This window comes from Salmo salar, chromosome 12 (assembly GCF_965601325.2).
Source record: "Salmo salar chromosome 12, fSalSal1, whole genome shotgun sequence".
NCBI lineage: Eukaryota > Metazoa > Chordata > Actinopteri > Salmoniformes > Salmonidae > Salmo > Salmo salar.
The window spans coordinates 55,265,003-55,286,285 of record NC_138302.1 but is presented as its reverse complement, the minus strand read 5'-3'; the positions used below and the strand labels follow the sequence as shown (position 1 = coordinate 55,286,285).

The following is a 21,283-nucleotide window of genomic DNA, read 5'->3' as shown; positions in this document are numbered from 1 at the left end:
TCACCAGTGCCACCATATGATACTAGAGCAATAACTATTGATCAAGTGGACTTTGTCTCATGCAAATAAATTATGTCAAATATTGTGATTAGTATATCTGTATAATCACATATTGTTGCCCATGTTAGGGAAAAGTGGATATTTTATTCTGTAAAATCCTGTCCTGCCGCTTGCAGTCAGCGTACTACAGCTGTGAGAGTGTATTGAAGTATTTAGGAACGCTAATGTGGAGTGAACCAACTGAAATTTAAATCAACATGGTAATGCTTTCATTGACTGCACATAAAGGAAGATAGTTCTTACATCACAGAGGGCTGGCTTTGTTATCCAACTGATCTTGTGTCCTTTCTGTCATCCTGTGAAACCCGTTCATTGCTGCTCGCAGGTATATTTGTTCGGTCTAATGTCCATATTGTTTTCCCCTTGGAATATTGTTCTGTTTCTCTTGAACAATGTCTAATTTCTTATTTCTCTGCTGGTCAGGGAGATGCTTTACAATTGGTACATCACTCTGTTGGTAATAAGCAACTCAGTTAGTTGTGAGCAAGTACTTCTTGTTGGCGAGGCTCCCTGTGCGTTGTCAGCATTTGATGGTGCGCCTGTCTATCAATCTCTCCAGTGTTAGGTCCATTGTTGGGTCCAGGACGGTGGGCCTCAAGGACGGTGTGGTCACCTGCTAATGAGAGTGGCCAGTAGGGGGAGCAGTGCTGCTGTAAGGGGGGCAGAGAGGCCTGCTGCTCCTCCACACTCCATGGCATTCTCCTGCATCAGACACATGGGGCATCACAGGAGTTTCAGACCATAGAAATGAATTAATACATACACTATATATCTATATGCTTCAGACAATATACAGATGGTCACAAAAATGCTTAATGTCATGTTAATATACACTCATAAACAGGCGTTCATGTACTTTCCGTGTAATCACAGAATTGTGACGCCGACGCACACATATCTACACACTGCGTACCTCGGGGTGAAAAGGATGACACGATTCTGGCCACTTTCTGTCTTTCTGAAACTTCAGCCTATCACATTTCAGAGACTCATTGTGTGCAAAGGGGTTATAGAAATACTGATGATGAACCACACCTCAGACACCTCAGATACATTTAACTGATACTGTGGTGACCGTTTCTGCAACATCATTCTAGCATGATGAGACAACCAAACAGTAATGCACGCTTCCTAAATACCTACATGTATGAGACATGTATTAATACCTTTGACAATGAAGAAGCTATTCACGCTCTCAGAACACTAAAGTCTAAGTTCAGAGTTCACTTACAGTTAACTTACAAAACCCATCTACTTACAAAACATTTATACTAAAAAACACTCACAAAAGCTTTGTACTAAAAATACACTCAAACTTATTGAGGGTTAGTAAAGGATATACATAATCTCGATGGGATCCATGGAAACCAGGGGGGCAGAGCTGCAGTCACACTTGTTGTCCACGACAACCATGAAGAGATTACTGCTGGGAATCTGCTGAATTACAAAAGATCTGAGGGAGAGTTGAGTTGAAGGAGAAAGAAAGAGAGAGAGAGAGTTGAGTTGATTCAGTTGATGCTTTTAACATAAGGCTAGGCCCCTATTTTCTCCACTTCCTATCTGACTGACGTGCCCAAAGTAAACTGCCTGTTGTTCAGGCCCTGAAGCCAGGATATGCATATAATTGGTACCATTGGAAAGAAGACACTTTGAAGTTTGTAGAAATGATTAAATAATGTAGGAGACTAACACAATAGATATGGTAGGAGAAAATCCATAGAAAAAACAATGTTTTTTTTTGAGAGAGCCCATGCTATTAAAATGGAACGTATAGGGAAATAATGAAATCTAGCTCCCAGTATGCAATTCCTATGGCTTCTACTGGGTGTCAGTAGTCTTTGTTCAAGGTTTCAGGCTTGTTTCTTCCAAAACGAGTAAGAATAATGAGTTTTACTACAGGGACACAGACTTGGAAATTCGTGTATAATTTAATTCGATTTTAGGGTATCTGAGGATTAAATAGAAACTTATTTTGACTTGTTGAAACAAAGTTTAGGGGTAGATTTTTGGATTCCTATCTTGGCATGTTGAACGAGTGGATTACTCAAATCGATGGCGCCAACTAAAAATACTTTTTGGGATATAAAGAAGGATTTTATCTAACAAGACGACACTACATGTTATAGCTGGGACCTTTTGGATGACAAATCAGAGGAAGATTTTCAAAAAGTACGTGAATATTTAATCGCTATTTGTGAATTTATGAAACCTGTGCCGGTGGCAAAATATTTTGATGTGGGACGTCGTCCTCAAACAATCACATGGCATGCTTTCGCTGTAAAGCCTACTGTAAATCGGACAGTGCAGTTAGATTAACAAGAATTTAAGCTTTCAACTGATATAAGACGCTTGTATGTACCTAAATGTTTAATATCCATAATGTTTATGATTATTTATTTGAATTGCGCGTCCTCCAGTTTCACCGTAAGTTGTCCCGCTAGCGGGGCGTCTATCCCAGAACTAACGCATGAAATTACCCTGTATTGTGTATACACCATCAACACACAGGTTAAGTGAGTTTATCGGTGCCTAATACACAGGTAAGGGAACTGTGTTACAAGTACCTGGCACAGCCCTCACAGTCGATGTTTCCCGTGGTCTCTTTGATGGTACGCTCAGAGACGAAGGCAGGGTACTCCGTGTCACATGGCACCATCATGGTCTTACCCCTCGACTTTTGGGCTGGAAATGGGACATGTAAATCTTAACATAATAAAGACACGAAAGACTCACACACACACATGCATGTGTACAAGCACTCACACACACACACACACACACCTCAAGGTATATTCTTGCACACACTGACCTTTGACTGAGAGATCAACATGCCACCAGCTGTAAAGGTTGAACTCCAGCAGGAAACTGATGAGGAAAACACAAACATACATTGATATAATAATACAATAATATGTACTGTGGTTGATAATCAGTGCATCTCATTTTATCGTATCAAGGTGATTATTTTATTATTCTCACATGACAAGTTTGGTCAGGAGCCATTTCACTATGGAGAAGGGCTGGGAGAGAAGACATTAAATAATTAGTATTGACTGGATGTATGTAAGTCTGATGAGTAGTTTCGGGACAGTACGTACACGTGATACTATTTAGGGACAGTACTTACATGTGAAAATATTTAGGGACAGTACTTACATGTGAAAATATTTAGGGACAGTACTTACATGTGAAAATATTTAGGGACAGTACTTACATGTGAAAATATTTAGGGACAGTACTTACATGTGATAATATTTAGGGACAGTTCGTACATGTGATAATATTTAGGGACAGTACGTACATGTGACAATATTTAGGGACAGTACTTACATTTGACAATATTTAGGGGCAGTACTTACATGTGATAATATTTAGGGGCAGTACTTACATGTGAAAATATTTAGGGGAAGTACTTACATGTGATAATATTTAGGGGCAGTACTTACATGTGATAAAGAGCGTGCGCTGTCACTGCTGCCAGCATACTCTCTACAGAGAGCCTGGTAGTCATACAGAGTGATCCTAGAGAGAAGAGAAAATAGACCATTCATTGTGTGTGTGTGTGTGTGTGTGTGTGTGTGTGTGTGTGTGTGTGTGTGTGTGTGTGTGTGTGTGTGTGTGTGTGTGTGTGTGTGTGTGTGTGTGTGTGTGTGTGTGTGTGTGTGTGTGTGTGTGTGTTCAGGGTAATGACTGTAACATGATTTCTCCTCTAACCTTTTGAAGGAGCCCATGAGAAGCAGCTTGTTCATAACAGCACTCTCCACCTCTCCAAAGAACAGCCCCGTCTGAGGAAGAAGATGTTTATTTAAAGGCAAATACTAAGAACCAGGGGAGCTACAGGACAATACGCACACATATTTAGTATATTATTAATGGTACCTGAGAGTAGTCCTCTGACCAGAATAAATCCGTTGTTGTCTATAAGGTAACACTTAATGTCCTGTTAGATAGAAAGAAAGGAACATTAATTCAGATCTTCAAAGCATGACATCATTTAATAATTCAATACTGAGAGGAAACAGAGAAAGGTCGCAGACAGTACAGACAGGAAGTAGAAAAGCTGAGACACGGACAACGGGCTAAGAAACAGGAAGTAGCATGAGTCAGTGACAGACACCTACTGTCTGGTCTTACCTCATTATCACAGCTAATGGTGCACTTCCCATCCAGAGCAGCACACTGGATCGAATCAATAAGATGAATAAATTATTAGAATAATCCATAAAGCATGTCTCACAGCACTGGATATTGTGTGTGTGTGTGTGTGTGTGTGTGTGTGTGTGTGTGTGTGTGTGTGTGTGTGTGTGTGTGTGTGTGTGTGTGTGTCTACCTGTCTACTAGCGGTCCAGAACTTCCTCTGAAAGAAATCCAGCTTCATCTGAATCCCAACGGCTATAGTGGGTTTTAACAAAAACACAAACAGAACACAGTCAGCACACTGTTCATCTAGAAGAGGAATTAAACATGTATTAAAGAGTTTCTTCACATGTCTTCAGAGGGGGATTTATAGTTACAAGCCTATAACAGGTACAGTAGCTCTCTATGTTAGGGAGAAGTTAAGGGAGAAGTTAGGGGCTTTTCAGGGAGCTTACAAGCAACAATAGGTGACTTCCTGTCATCCAGCAGTTGTATGGCAGTGCTGGCCAAAACCACGCTCTTATTCTCATTTCCTGAACATTAGCCTCAATCAACAAATGCTGTGTAAATGGAAAATAACAATTCCTACTATTTCAATAGATCTTATAAAATACACTATATATTCCATTCCACCCTCAGCACCTCAGCATAATCACAGCTGGAAAACCAAGTCACAGAAACAAAAGGGAATAATCATTTTCTAGCCAAAAGATGGCACCATACCCACAGCCTTCAGCTGGCAATAGCAACCCACAGCACTACACTCAGTGATGGAATCCCATCAGTAGTCTACAACCAGGATGTTAGAAGTGATTCTGACACAGAGAGAGGGATGTGTTCTTATGAAATAAAAACCTGTTCTGGTACTAGCACTACAGAACCTCTGGGGACAGGGATTGTTGGAGGAGGTTATAGTATTAAACAGGGGAGGTGACAGTAAAGGAGGGATATTTTACAACAGACTAAGTGATGACAGCAGTTAGAGGAAGGTAGAGGCTGGTAGACAACAGGGAACAACAGTGAGATCCTGATCCTCTCTTTCCCTCAGTGGGAAGAAAGTGGGGCACATTAATTACAGACAGCAGTGAGAGAGATGAGCTGTACAACAACCCAGCTTCTCTAATATACAATAGCTCACTCTCCCTAACTTGTGGTTGAATTTCATCTGTAGCCTATTTTCCACCCCCACACCCCACTCAATAGATATCTTTAGTTAACCCTGTGTACTGTATCTCTGTGGGTTGTCATGGCGATTCAGTGTGTCTCTGATAGGTTTTACCATGACGATTCGGTGTATCTGTGTCTCTGATATAGGGTGTAGTTAGCCTCTTCGCTCAGTGAGACTTGTACACATTAATCTAGTCTCCTGTCAGTGCAGGTGACATCCCGTACCCCGAAAACATATTAATCAGCCCCTCTGATTGACCTATTTCCGTGAAACCTTTCCAGTCACAAGACAAATCTATAATACGGAATGCCTTACCGATCGGTACGGGCTATAAAATGTGTGAACTGTGGTAAAAATAAACGTTTAAATCCACATTTTCCAGAAGTCACTCCCTTGTCCCCATACTCCGTAGTAGTCGCCATGCAAGATTACCGCGTGATCTCAGCTGGCAACAAATCTTTGGCTTTAGGGTGTGTGAGGGATCAGCCGGGTCAAGTGGTCCGACTCCGCCCTCTGCTGGAGGTGGGCCACAGTACAGCCACTACTGATGAGCTCACCTGAGGCCAATTGACTGGTTATTGTTTGTGCTCCCTGAAGGGGCAGAGGGGGGAGAGTGGTTATGAGCCAGAGACTATGATGAATTCCAGGACAGTAGGATTCCCTGTTATAGGTTTAGCACCAACTGTTATTTTATTTATTTATATTATTTTTTTGATAGCCATTACCCTGGCCTTTGTTTGTACGGTCCCGGGGAGAGTTGAAAGAAGAACACCGATTACAGTGTCCTTCTTTTTGTTGAAGTCACGTCTCTGCGTCTGACATCAAACTGAGATGTCATTACACAGTAGAGACTCACTATCCATCGACGCACAGTCATCCTGCGCCTATCACTATTCTTGGTAAAATAGTATTATTTTTATGAATACACTGATCTGATTGGCTCACTGGAATCAGATTGGAATATGTAATGTCAAGTTAACATATACAAACGATTTGTTTCTTACTCTTTTATTTATCTAGTACAGAAAGAGGTTTGTTTTCTCATGAACCTACAGTATGGACAGTTATTGATGTGTTCTCCTCACAGGGGAACTGCAGAAACCAGACATTAGTGTCAATGACGAATCTTCTCATGACATCACCATTATTTGTGTACTTCCTGAGTCTGTCAGTGATGGTCATAGCTGTAACCTGTACACTGGAGACCAGACTCAGGCCTACAAAGAGGCTTGGGTCAGGACATTTAACACAGCATTATCCAAACTATTCTGTACCTTCAATGTTACCAAGAATGATCTGTTCAGGCATCTGCAGTTGGAGAGAGATGTGAGCTGTGACTATAGAGTGAACACAGGATCACACTCTCTGTCTCCCCGCAGTGATAAATACATTATTATAGGTAAGATACTTCCATAAAAATACAGAAATATGTATTATATGTACATTTTTTAAGTGCAGACTTGTTAGTATGGGCAAAAACTGTCTTTTCAACAAAAAATAGTTTTTCTTCTGATGACATTAAATCAATGTGGAAAATGTATTGGATTTGCCTAAATAATTTTGGGAATGTTGGTCTTTTTTTCACCCAACTTGAACCTAAATCTAATGACATGGCTGAAATGTTGTTGATTTCACTTTGAATTCACATTATCTGACAACTCAATGAAATGTAAATCAACACTAGGTGTGGAACTGACGTCTGTGCCCATTGGACAAATACTTAATTTATAGCTAACTTATTTTGAACAAATCAATTAATTTTAATTAATGTTTTTAAATCACAGTCCAAGTTAATTCAAAATAGTTAAACAAATCACAAGTCCATGTCATGTTTATGACCATCATGATTTGAACTTGCATTGTGAAAGACTGTAGGCTCTACAGTATATTTTTATATGCAGAATAGTGTGCCTTGTACTTCATTAAGTCGTTGTCCTCTCCCAACAGGTCAGAAACCAAATATTACAGTCAGTCTGAAAGAGAACTTCATCATCACCTGTTTAATTCCTGGCTCTGTCAGTTATGACACCACCTGTAACCTGTATGTTGGAGAGCAGAGTAAGCATCTTATAAAAGCACACATCTGGAAGACGAAACACACAGATTCCAAATGCTGGTTCTGTCAATTCTCTGTGGAGGAGAATGATCTTTTTAGAAGTCTACAGTCAGTGAGGAGTAGGGAGGTGAGCTGTGATTACAGAGTGAGCTCAGGACCAAACTCTCTCTCTCCACGCAGTGATGGGTACAACTTTACAGGTGAGTCATTATCTATACATTAAGAATCTATCAGTGCTGCAGGTCTTCATGATCTGACTACCCTTTGATTTGTTTAAAATGACTATATTAATTCTGACCCTCCCTCCACCACTAACTCAATCACTCACTCACTTTCGCTCGCTCCTTGGAGCATAGCACTTTGACATATGGATCTCCACACAGCCTTATTCTGGGCCAGATCCCAGGCTGATCTGGTGTTGAGTCCCAGGTTGTGTAGTTTAAATTCTTTGTTGAACTGGTTCAGTGTTTAGATCATATCTATGCGCTGTTATACTTCTGCTGTTAGATAACATGGTGACTTCATTCTAGGAAACTGTCAACAACAATCAACACCTTATCTGTCCTGAAAGACTTTATCACATTATGAATTGGTCTTATCATCTCTATAATGAGGAGAAATATAATCTACCAGGACTAGAAGCAATCTGTCCGTAGTGATTTTTATAGTCTTACTTTGCCCACTTTGAAAAGACAAGTCATAAAGGAATTTAAAAAGGCCAACAACAACATGATAATCATTAATACGATCTTTAATAAAATGCTAATTTCATTAATATGTGTTTTCTCAGTGGGTATGACTCCAGGTCCTAGATCTACTTTGCCTCCCAGCAAGACAGTGAGTCCTACAGAAGGTGTGTTGGGCCTCTAAATGACCATCTCTGCAAATACAAATTGTACAGTCAATGGTTTAGAATATGGGCCTGTAAAATTAAGAGACCAACATTATGTAATACCTTATTCTTGTGTAATCATATTGCTTCCCACTGGTTTCAACTGTTACTTCTACTTTGACCCCAGACACCACAGTGACAGCAACTTCCAGTAAGTAGATCCACTAATTTTAACCTACATGTATATTTTTGTTCACATTAATTCACTAAAGCTCCATCCAACTTATGAATTGACCCATTCATTGCTGCTTGTAATTTCAGTCCAGATTTGTGTACTTTCAGTCCATCTGATATGTAGGTAATGTGTCGTGTACTTCTCTCTTTCTGCTATTTGAATGACCTTAGATCTTAAATTAATTTACGTGTGTTCTTGTGTAATCTCTTCTCACCAGGTTTGACCTCTCCTTTGACCTCCAGTACAGCAGTGAATCCTACATCAGGTGTGTTAGTCATCTTTCTGTAGTTAGCAGATAGGACCTAAACAAATAGACTAGATTTATTTTACCCAGGTTTTTACTCTCAATTTCCCCTTATTAAAAAAAATAGGTTTATATCTCGTTAATTAAATAAACCTATTTAAATACCTTCATTTTTGTATAATCAGATCCAATGACTTTGCTTTGCACCAGGTTCGACTACTAGTTCTACTTTGACAACTGACACCCCAAAGTGGCCACATGATTTTAGTTTAGTGGCGTAATAAGTTGTGTTGTGTGTTAACTGTTATTAAACAGTCTCTCTCTTGCGTGTGCCCAGGAGGTCAAAGCTCCACAGAAAGCGTTCTGGTTAAGCATCCATCTCTAGCTGACTTTCTTTTCTCAGACAAATGAGACATTTACAGGAAGGAAGTGAAGTTTACAATTAAAAATATTCTATATTATTCTCAGAAGATAAAATGTCGTCCCCCAACTCCCTTACCATGTAGGTCCATTGCTTGTTCAAGAGGTGTTGATATCTGATAGAGTTTTGGTTAATACATCCCATGCCTCAATAGTATTTGCCAGAGCTTTGTTTATCATGGCCACTGATCGCTCTATACGACCAATATCTTGAAAATGTAATAACCATGTTTGAGGCAAGAGGATTGTAGGGGTAATCCACTAAGAATAAACTTTTTTGCTGCCACATAAATGATTATTTTCTGAACCAGTTGCAGTACAAATGAAGAGTTATCATTCAACAAAAATAAAGGTGGATCTTCACAGGGAAACACATGTTTGTAAGGAAATCTGAAACATGTGACCAGAACTGGGACACCACAGGACATTCCCAAAACATTAGTGTTCCAACAGTATTCATATGACATCTGTCACATATTGGAGTAGGAATCAGCTTCATCTTAAAATGTCTAAATGTGGTTGCATAACTTCAATGTATAAGCTTATAATGTGTAAGCTGGTGTGCTGGGTTTTTAGAGGTAAAAAATACATTTTCCCAAACGGTATCCCAGTTCAGGTCGTGCCCCAGCCCTGCATTTCACGGTTCCATACTAGAGTGACACCCAATGTAGAGCATTTAACAGACAGCAGGCAATCATAAGTGGCAGAGACTATTCTAGAAGTTAATGAAGGGAATATCCATGTAAGCATTATGTGGGATGTTAACGGGGTATCCCATGGTACACCATAAGCTTTTAAGGGTCTGGGTTTTAATAATAATATGCCAAATTATGAAATTGTGAACATTTCATCTTTCTACTGACTGAGTTGTGTTGTTCTCTATCAGAAATAATGAATACCTTTCTTCTTGTGTAATCAGATACATAATTCACTTGTATTACTTTCCAGCAGTTTCGACTGTTACTTCTACTTTGACCCCTGACATCACAGTGAGACCAACTAGTAAGTATCCCTTACTTTGCAATTGCATTGTTAGTTCACTCTAATTCACTAAAGCTCCAACAGGTTTACTCATAGACTTATTCATGGCTGCTTGTACGCTAAATTGTTCTACCTGTGTTAAATATGAATGGTGCCGGAGGGGATGGCTGCCGTTTTATGGGTTCCTAACCAATTGTGCTATTCTGGATGTTTTTTTGCGTTGTTTGTAATTTGTTTTGTACATAATGTTTCTGCCACCGTCTCTTATGACCGAAAAGAGCTTCTGGACATCAGAACAGCGATTCCTCGCTGGGCGAAGATTTTTTCTTTAATGAATTGAAGGAGAAAGATTTACGTCTCTTCACAGACCAGGCCCAAAGCCCCGTCATTCGCATGAAGAGGAGACGCCGATACAGGGGCCGCAGATCCTGATGCCTGGTGAGAATTCGTCTGCAAGTGGATAATCCTGCTTTACCATCCGTATCTTATGTTTCACCGAGTCATGGCTGAACGAGGACATGGATCATATACAGTTGGCTGGGTTTTCCCTGCATCGGCAAGACAGAACAATAAACCTCCAGTAAGAAGAAGGGTGGTGGTCTGTGTCTATTTGTCAATAACAACTGGTGCACAATCTCTAATATTAAGGAAGTCTAGAGGTTTTGCTCGCCTGAGGTAGAATATCTCATGATAAGCTGTAGACCACACTATTTACCAAGAGAGTTTATCTATATTTTTTGCAGCTGTCTATTTACCACCACAAACCGATGCAGGCACTAAGACCTCACTCAACGAGCTGTATAAGGCCATAAGCAAACAAGGGAATGCTCATCCAGAAGCGGCGTTCCTAGTGGCTGGGGACTTTAATGCAGGAAAACTTAAATCCATTTTACCTCATTTCTACCAGGATGTGAAATGTGCAACCAGAGAAAATAATCTCTAGACCACCTTCACTCCACAAACAGAGATGTGTACAAATCACTCCCTCGCCCTCCATTTGGCAAATCTGACCATAATTCTATCCTCCTGATTCCTGCTAACAAGCAAAAACTCAAGCAGGACTTACCAGTGACTCGCTCATTACGGATGTGGTCAGATGACACGCTTGCTAAGCTACAGGACTGTTTTGATAGCACAGACTGGAATATGTTTTGGGATTCATCCGATGGCATTGAGGAGTATACCACATCAATCACCGACGTCATCTGTACGTACATATGCCAACCAGAATCCATGGATTACAGGCAACATCCTGTAATAGAGCTGCCGCTTTCAAGTAGAGGGACACTTATCCAGATGCTTATAAGAAATCCTGCTATGCCCTCAGACGAACGATCAGACAGGCAAAGCATTAATACAGGGCTAAGATTGAATCCTACTACACTGGCTCTGATGCTCGTCGGATGTGGCAAGGCTTGCAAACTATTATGGATTACAAAGGGAAACCCAACCGTGAGCTGCCCAGTGACGAAAGCCTACCAAACGAGCTAAATGCCTTCTATGCTTGCATCAAGGCAAGCAACGCTAAACCATGCATGAGATCACCAGCTGTTTCGTACGACTGTGAGATCACGCTCTTCTTAGCCGATGTGAGTAAGACCTTTAAACAGGTCAACATTCACAAGGCTGCAGGGCCAGACAGATTACCAGGACACATACTGAGAGCATGCACTGACCAACTGGCAAGTGTCTTCACGGACATTTTCAATCTCTCCCTGACTGAGTCTGTAATACCGACATGTTTCAAGCAGACCCCCATAGTCCCTGTGCCCAAGAACGCCAAGGCAACCTGCCTAAATGACTACTGGCTCGTAGCACTCACATCTGTAGCCATGAAGCGCTTTCAAAGGTTGGTCATGGCTCACATCAACACCATAATCCCAGAAACTCTAGAACCCACTACAATTCACATACCGCCCCAGCAGATCCACAAATGATGCAATCGCTATTGGTCTCCACACTGCCTTTTCCCAACAGAACAAAAGGAACACCTACATGAGAATGCTGTTTGTTGACTAAAGCTCAGCGTTCAACACCATAGTTCCCCTTAAAGCTCATCTCTAAGCTAAGTACCCAGGGCCTAAAATCCTCCCTCTTCAACTGGATCCTGGAATTCCTGACGGGCCGCCCCCAGGTTGTAAGGGTAGGCAACAACAAAATCTGCCTCATTGATCCTCAACACAGGGGCCCATCAGAGGTGCGTGTTAAGTCTCCTTGTGTACTACCTGTTCACCCATGACTGCGTGATCATGCACGTCTCCAACACCATCATTCAATTTGCCGACGACACAATGGTGGTAGGCCTGATCACCGACAATGATGAGACAGCCCATAGAGAGGAGGTCAGATACCTGGCAGTGTGATGCCAGGACAACAAGCGTTCCCTCAGCACGCCCCCCATTCACATAGACGGGGCTGTAGTGGAGCGGGTTTGAGAGCTTCAACTTCCTTGATGTCCGCATCACTAACAAACTAACATGGTCCAAACACACCAAGACAGTCGTGAAGAAGGCATGACAATGCCTATCCCCTCTCAGGAGACTGAAAAGATTTGGCATGGGTCATCAGATCCTCAAAAGTTATACAGCTGCACCATCGAGAGCATCCTGACTGATTGCATCACCACTTGGTATGGCAACTGCTCGGCATCCGACTTCAGAGGGTACTGTGTACGGCCCAGTACATCATTGGGGACAAGCTTCCTGCCATCCAGGACATCTATACCAGGTGGGGTCAGAGGAAGGCCCTAAAAATTGTCAAAGACTCCAGCCACCCAAGTCATAAACTGTTCTCTCTGCTACTGCATGGCAAGTGGTACAGGATTGCTAAGTTTAGGTTCAAAAGGCTCCTTAACAGCTTCTACCCCCGAGCCATAAGACTGCTAAACAGTTAATGAAATGACTAACCAGACTATTTGCATTGACCTCCTTTTTATTCTGCTGCTGCTCGCTGTTTATTCCCTATGTATAGTCACTTTTCATCTTCCTACATATACATATTACCTGAATGACCTCCTATATATAGCCTCGTTATTGTTATTTTATTGTGTTACTTTTTAAAATTGTATTTGTTTACTTACTTACTTAATAAAACGGCATTGTTGAAAGTAAGTGTTTCATGGTAAGGTTGTATTGTAACACCTGTTGTATTCGGCGCATGTGACAAAACCATTTTATTTTATTTTATTTGAAACAAATTTACATTTCTCTTCTCATCTCTTCTCACCTGGTTTGACCTCTCCTTTGGCCCCCAGCACAGCAGTGAATCCTACATCAGGTGTGTTGGTAATCTTTAGTTAGTAAAATAATTGACTTATATTATCTTACCCAGGTATTTCTATTCTTTTTTTCATCACAAATGTGCCTAATTACTAGAAAAGAGGTTGATATTGGATTGATTAAATCATCCCATTAAGATACCTTATTGTATAACCAGATCCAATGACTTTGCTTTGCACCAGATTTGACTGTTAGTCCTACCTTGACAACTGACACCCCAAAGAGTCCAACTGAAAGTGAGTATGACCACACAATTTTTGTTTATTGGTGTTGACTAAGTTGTGATGTGTGTTAACTGTTAACAAACCGTCTCTATCTTGTATGTGCACAGGAGGTCAAAGCTCCACAGAAAGCGTTGTGAATTCAAACAGTCCAAAAAGAGTTTTGGGTAAGTATCCTTATTTAGTAATCCCACAGCAAAAATACACTTGTCTTTTCCTTCTAGAACTGACTTTGCTGATAACTACTTTGTTGAGGGAAAATGTACTTGTTGTGATTGTGATATGTTGTTGCCTCACCAAGCTATCTTAAGAGGAATGCACTAATGTAAGTCACTCTGGATAAGAGCCTCTGCTAAATGACTAGTCGTGGAAATTTCCATCAGTGACACCTGAAGTCAATATTAAATTAATCATTCTTTATTATCAACAAGCTGGAGAGGTTCCAACAAACTTAATGTACCATAGTAAACATCGGTCGGGAGCTCCGCCGGAGAAGTCCCATTAGTTCTCTTATATAGTGCTTAAATAGACAAGCTATATTTGCAAGATTTAGCTTATTCTTTATTTATAATTAATTTATCATTAACGTTTGGTTCATGCATGTGACCAACCAATACCTCACGAGGCTTCTTCTCTTCAAGCTGAGACTTTGAAACTGATACACAGCCTTTCGGTTTTCAAAACAATGTTCTTGGCGTACTGCCAAATTGCTTATACTGATAGTGAGGATTCCTCCCAGTCACGATCAATCAGTCATTTACATGAACCCAGTCGAATTGGTTATTAGAAAAGCACAAACAACATTTTCCTTCACAGACTCAAATGTAAAACGCTTAGCTGACTAGCTGTCTTTTCTCACATATATGAAAAAGGAAACGTTTACCAAGACTAATAATAATGTGGTATTCTAACACCTGTCTACCATTGAAGTATTTACATTTGGATTAAGAGATAATGACCTCTCCTGATGTCATCATGTCACCAAACAGCGGTGCAATTATGGCAGGCAGCAGTGGGTATGGCTTCTGGAGTGGGCGTGTTCCTGATGGGATTGACAGCTGTCTATCTCTGCAGGAGGACCAGTGAGTACTTCTGATTCTGCATAACAAATCATTTGCAAACATTTTCTTTCTCATATTAATGTAAGTGCCTTTGACATGGGTTAATCTTTCAACTCCTTTTGGTGATATTGTGTATTGTAGGCTATATTCAATATCATTCATGTAGCCTAATTTGTTTTTCAGAGAAAACCAATTCTCAGAGGTAAGAATTCCCTTGTGAATATGATGCAGATTGGATCAACCTTTAGTTCTGTATTGTCCATGATGAGATGTTCTTACCACAACCTTCTTATACTTTTATGTTGTACAGACCTACAGCCAGACAGGATGATCACAGCCAATGTATGTTCCAAACAAAATACATCAAACACTGCACACACTACTAACACAACTACACACATGCATGTACAAACACAAATTCTAATTTAATTTTTATTTATTTTCTGTTGTAGGTGATTTGGTGATGGGACCTATGAGCAGTGCAGCCATGTTGGATTCAAGGGATGCTGGGATCTATTCTCTCATCACTTATGTACCGTCCACGTTTTTGCCCTCAGGTGAGTTTCATCCTGACCTGGGACGTGAATATTGGACCCTCAGCACAATAACACTTGGTCACTCAATGCCAACCATACTAACTTAAAATCTATTAGTCAAAGCATCTTAAGAGTATGAGAACAGAGCTGTAGGTCTCCAGGGTGGTTTGAGTCAGGAGGAGAAGAATGAAGTGACATCAAGCCCTGTTATTTTCACTTCTTCTGACCCCCCCCCCCCCGTCGTGTCTTTGGGGGTACCATTAAACTGAAGATATGTTTATCAATTAGCTCCCTGTAATTATTATCACGCGATTAAACTGATTAATCGTTTAATTGTAATTAACTAGGAGGTCGGGGCACCAAGGAGAATATTCAGATTACAAAGCTATAATTTTCCTAATATAACTTTCCTTTACTATAATATTATATTCTATTATAGTATAGGTCGATTATCTTCTAAGTTTAAATGGTGTATTTACCTCTAGTCCAGTCTCATTCCAAAACGTCGTAAATTGTATCTGCACGAACCCAGTCTTTACTAAAATCATCCATACATCAATTGTCTTAAAATCATTTATTTACTACACTAAGTAATTAACAGAAAAACATACAAACAGTAATTATCGTCAACAAAGGATTGGTATCGGAATGTGCCCTTGTGGGCTAAACAGGCTGGTCGGCCTGTTGAACAATGGGTCGTAAATGGTCAGCTGAGAAGTTTACACAGAGTTCATTAACAATTGACAATTGAAGGCTCACTCATTCGGGAACAATTGCAATCAATATATATATTTACGCTCAGTGTGTCGTTCTGATTCTTGTTGGAGAGTAGTTCTGTTGGGGAGTTTTGTCCGCTTTCTCTCTCTCTCTCTCTCGGTTAGAATGGATCTTTCAGAGCGACATTCATTAATGTCGTCATAGAATGGTGGTTTCGTTGGTCTTCGCGTTCGATGATATAATTTACTTAGCTGCAGACTAATAATTAATATCAAAGACTTGTTCTTATTCTGTCGGTATCAATAGTCTAAAAGTTAACCACGTGGTATGGTTCACTTTCAGTAGAGGAATTGGAAGGTAGAACCTATGTGCCAACGGAGTGTAGGCCTGGTCTGGAGAAATGTAAATCAGGGAGTGTTTTATAGTGCACATCGAACAGGCTGGTCAAATGACGCCTGGTCCTGTATATGTCCCTGGGGCGTGCCTATGACTGAGTTAGAGTTGGTTACAGAAATACAATTCTATCACATTACATCAGTACATAGCATCTCAATGTCTTACAAAGGCTTTATCCTTATCAATACATTCCATACACCCATATGAGGCAAGTTTTAAACTGAGTCTATTATATGAACAGTTGTATGGTAATATGGCTATATTGTCTCTTCTGAGTATCACAAAATGGTACCAGCGGATCAGTTCGTAGCTGGATTCTTCAATTCTATGAGTTGGAAGAATTTCCTTTGTCTCTCTATGAAACATGGGGTAGGAGATTCTCCTCAGAGGGTTTTTTCCAACCCTGGGTTGGGGGGAAGGTAAGTTGGGTGATGGTACAAAGGGGAGGGGGTCAACTGTCCTTCCTGTACCCAAAGAGGCCAACGTCATGACACCCCCCACACACACAACCTCTAACTTATGGCTTTGTCGCTCTCTGTGAGATGCAGGTCCTGTGCAGGTATCTGCAAATGAAGATGCAGGGATCTACAGCCTGATCCCTTATGTATCATCCAAATCTATACTATCAGGTTTGTCTATTTAACTCTATCCCAAAGATTCATAACATGTGGGGCTTTTTATAGGACTCAAAGTTGTTTAGGCTTGGATTTTGGTCTGATGTAGTCATATCAGTAAGCATGTATGTATATAAATTATACATAAGATAATGTGTTAGAGTATCTTGAAAGCATGAGAACAGAGCTGTAAATCTGCAGGATGGTATGAGTCAGGAGAAGTGACATTAAGCACAGCAAAGTAACACACACAACCACACCCACACGTGCACACACACACACACACAAACACTCACTCAGGCTCCCTCTGTGTTGTACAGGTCCTTTTGAAGAAAATGGAAAGTCATCTGAAAATGAGAATGTAAGTTCAGAATCACCCACTGTGTTTGGTGATTGTGAACGACTCTTAGTTTTAGATTGATGTTACATCCTTTTACATGACATTACATTTACAGTACTGTAGAATCAAAGGACTGAAGTTAAACTGTTTCTTTTCTCTAGTCTGATATGTACCGCGTATACAGCCCAATCCTCGACAGACCAGCAACCTCAGCCCAGCCGGATGGGTTGTACAGTCTTCTGCAGACACACTGACACTACACCACTGGCTTTCTGTAGCTATGTATGTGTGTGTATGTGTGTCTCACAGAAATACTTTTTCTTGCAGTATGTCCTTTATTTATCAAACATCATGTTACTGTAAATAAGTATCTAAATCATCTACTGCAGTGCCGTTTCTATTCATAAGTGAAATAAGCGGCCGCTAAAGGCCCCCCCTCCCCCCCAAAAAAGTTGGGAAGTCAGTCGGGGTCTCAACATACTGTTACTTAGGATAGTAGCATACACAACGTGCAGTTTCGAAATGTGGTTCCGCATCAGCAATTTTCCTCTTGTTATGTCAGTCATAGACAGTCACTCAATTAGCCCATATCAGCTAACATTTTATAGATAGCTGGCGAGACCAACTTGCCTAGCAATCTAAGCCTTGTAGTAATGGGCGAATTACTGCCCAGGGGCCTGACCTACAGGGGGCCCCAATTGATTTTGTTAGTCACTCTCACTCAGATATCAAATGAACATGGCATAAGTCATGGCAAAATGTGTAGAATTGCAGGAAATGATCTATAAAATGTCTAAAATGTCTCTCCATCCCATTGCACAATGTGTAGAATTGCAGGAAATTAGCTTTATAATTGCAACTTTCTCTCCGCCCCATGGCAAAATGAGTAGAATTGCATGACATTAACTGTAAAGCTGCACAGTTAAATTGATTTAAATTAAGTCATTAAGATCCAAGGTGGAATTTTCTAAAAACAAATGCAGAAATTCTCCATGTTTTTTTATGAAAAATATGAAACTGCTTGGCCATAATGACCATTGTTATGTTTGGAGGAAAAAGGGGGAGGCTTGCAAGCCAAAGAACACCATCCCAACCGTGAAGCACGGGGGTGGCAGAATCATGTTGTGGGGGTGCTTTGCTGCAGGAGGGACTGGTGCACTTCACAAAATAGATGGCATCATGAGGCAGGAAAATTAGGTGGATATATTGAAGCAACATCTCAAGACATCAGTCAGGAAGTTAAAGCTTGGTCGCAAATGGATCTTCCAAATGGACATTGACCCCAAGCATACTTCCAAAGTTGTGGCAAAATGGCTTAAGGACATCAAAGTCAAGGTATTGCAGCTGGACTTGTACCTGGCAACCATCCACCCGGCTCCTTTGGGCCGTGAGAGGGTGTCCGCCCTCATCTCGTGCCTCATCGGGAAAGCAGATCGGGGTCTGTTGGTTCCATCCTCCTGCACCCAATACCCATGGGTACTCTCCGATACCCATGGAGCTGGGAGGGGCGGTGCGCAGGGAGACTGGAGGGGGTTCCAGCTCACTTTTTCCCCGCATTTTTCCCCGCATTCCCAGCATAAGGCGCTCGTTGATTCAGGTGCGTCTGGGAATTTTATAGATAGATCGTTCGCCCATAGTTTAGGGATCCCCATTGTTCCCGTGGCTGTGCCTTTCCCTGTTCATGCCTTAGATAGTCGACCATTAGGGTCAGGGTTGATCAGGGAAGCCACCGCTCCTCTGGGCATTGTGACGCAGGGGGGTCACAAGGAGAGAATTAGTCTCTTCCTTATTGACTCCCCTGCATTTCCAGTGGTGCTAGGCCTACCCTGGTTAGTTTGTCATGACACCACTGTTTCTTGGCCACAGAGGGCTCTCACGGGGTGGTCGCGAGAGTGCTCGGGGAGGTGTTTAGGGGTTTCCATTGGTGCTACTACGGTGGAGAGTCCAGACCAGGTCTCCACCGTGCGCATTCCCCCTGAATATGCCAATTGGCTCTCGCCTTCTCCAAAAAGAAGGCGACTCAATTACCACCCCATCGACGGGGTCATTGCGCGATAAATCTCCTGGTAGACGCTGCACTTCCCAGGAGTCATGTGTATCCCCTCTCACAGGCGGAGACGGAGGCTATGGAAACATATGTCTCCGAATCCCTGCGTCAGGGGTACATTCGGTCATCCACTTCACCCGCCTCCTCAAGTTTATTTTTTGTGAAGAAGGAGGAGGGAGGTCTGCACCTGTGTATTGACTATCGGGTTCTGAACCAGATCACTGTGAGGTATAGTTACCCGCTACCGGTCATAGCCACAGTCAATGTACGGGGCGCGCTTCTTCACCAAACTAGATCTCAGGAGCGCTTACAACCTGGTGCGTATCTGGGAGGGAGACGAGTGGAAGACGGCTTTCAGTACCAACTCAGGGCACTATGAGTGGGCCGAGATGTCACAGAACTCGCTTTGCCACTCCTCCACTAACCTGTCGCCCTTCCAGTGCATACTGGGGTACCAGCCGGTTCTGGCACCGTGGCATCAGAGTTAGACCGAGGCTCCTGCGGTGGACGACTGGTTCAGGTGCGCGGAGGAGACATGGGAAGCTGTCCGTGTTCACCTTCAGCGGGCCGTGCTGCGCCAAAAAGAGAACGTGGACCGCCACCGCAGTGAGGACCCGGTGTTCGCACCTGGGGACCGGGTCTGGCTCTCGACCTGAAACCTGCCCCTCCACCTGCCCTGCCGGAAGCTGGGTCCGCAGTTTGTGAGGCCATTTAAAGTCCTGAGGAGAGTGAACGAGGTTTGTTATAGGTTACAGCTTCCCCCCGATTACCATATTAACCCCTCGTTCCATGCGTCTCTCCTCAGGCCGGTGATGGCTGGCGCACTCCAGGAGTCTGAGGTGCGGGAGGTTCCTCCGCCCCCTCTGGACATCGAGGGGGCTCCGGCATACTCCGTTCGCTCCATACTGGATTCGAGGCGTCGGGCGAGAGGCCTTCAGTATCTCGTGGAGTGGGAGGGGTACGGTCCGGAGGAGAGGTGCTGGGTTCCGGTCGAGGACGTGTTGGACCCTTTAATGCTGCAGGAGTTCCACCGTCTTCGTCCGGATCACCCTGCACCTCGCCCTCCGGGTCGGCCCCAAGGCCTTGTCTTCTTTTGTCTTGTCTTCCCACACACCTGGTTTCAATCCCATCAATTACATGTTGTGTATTTAACACTCTGTTCCCCCCATGTCCTTGTCCGGTATTTTTTTCTGTAAGTGCTTGTGCACGTTCTGTCTGGTGTGCATCGTGTTATGTACCCAATTATTGATTGTTCTGTTTTCCGGTGGGTTTTTATTATTAAACTGCGCTGTTGGAAACACAGTTTTTGCTCTCCTGCGTCTGACTTCTCTGCCGCCAGTACGCACCCCTTACAGTATGTAAACTTCTGACCCACTGGGAATGCGATGAAAGAAATAAAAGCTGAAATAAATCCTTCTCTCCACCATTATTCTAACATTTCACATTCTTAAAATAAAGTGGTTATCCTAACTGACCTAATTTTTACTAGGATTAAATGTCAGGAATTGTGAAAAACTGAGTTTAAATGCATTGGGCTAAGATGTATGTAAACTTCTGACTTCAACTGTATATATTTTTCAAATGACACTTACATAGACAACAACTTTAAGAATTCATTTTAGACATATTTATATTTTCATATTCATAAGACGACACAAATGACATTTAGCTACAATTGATAAAATGCTGAATAGTTACACTTCATTTTTAAGTATCACTTCAATTTAATTTTTAAGTAAAACTTCTTCAGTGCTCTTCCATATCACTCCTCATCCTCAGCAATGCTGTTCACAGCCAAGGCATTCCAGAACTGCCTTCAATTTGCATGCATCAGAGGACACAGCTTGGTGATGATGTCCATCTTCTTGGACTCTTATAGCTCTATTGCTTATTTGGATTTGCATTTTACAGACCTACATTTTACAGACCTTGTTACTTTC

The 21,283-nt window shown here is 41.9% G+C and overlaps 1 protein-coding gene and 2 long non-coding RNA genes across 3 annotated transcripts; 1 reads left to right on the top strand and 2 right to left on the bottom strand.

Moving 5' to 3' along the window:
* Positions 1-533: 533 nt before the first annotated feature.
* LOC145859585 (voltage-dependent calcium channel subunit alpha-2/delta-3-like) lies at positions 534-2,966 on the bottom strand. Its single transcript, XM_082959560.1, has 4 exons — positions 2,870-2,966; positions 2,625-2,742; positions 1,403-1,513; positions 534-762 (listed from the first exon to the last, which is right to left on the bottom strand). Exons 1-4 carry the CDS (start codon positions 2,949-2,951, stop codon positions 534-536), a joined length of 540 nt encoding a protein of 179 aa, XP_082815686.1. The 5' UTR covers positions 2,952-2,966.
* A 973-nt stretch (positions 2,967-3,939) lies between these two features.
* LOC145859334 (uncharacterized) lies at positions 3,940-4,544 on the bottom strand. Its single transcript, XR_014379537.1, has 3 exons — positions 4,391-4,544; positions 4,195-4,239; positions 3,940-4,000 (listed from the first exon to the last, which is right to left on the bottom strand). It is a non-coding gene; the product is annotated as an uncharacterized LOC145859334 (long non-coding RNA).
* Positions 4,545-16,799: 12,255 nt separating this feature from the next.
* Positions 16,800-20,645, top strand: LOC123725599 (uncharacterized). Its single transcript, XR_006758141.2, has 3 exons — positions 16,800-16,971; positions 17,277-17,317; positions 17,458-20,645. It is a non-coding gene; the product is annotated as an uncharacterized LOC123725599 (long non-coding RNA).
* The last annotated feature ends 638 nt before the right edge of the window (positions 20,646-21,283 follow it).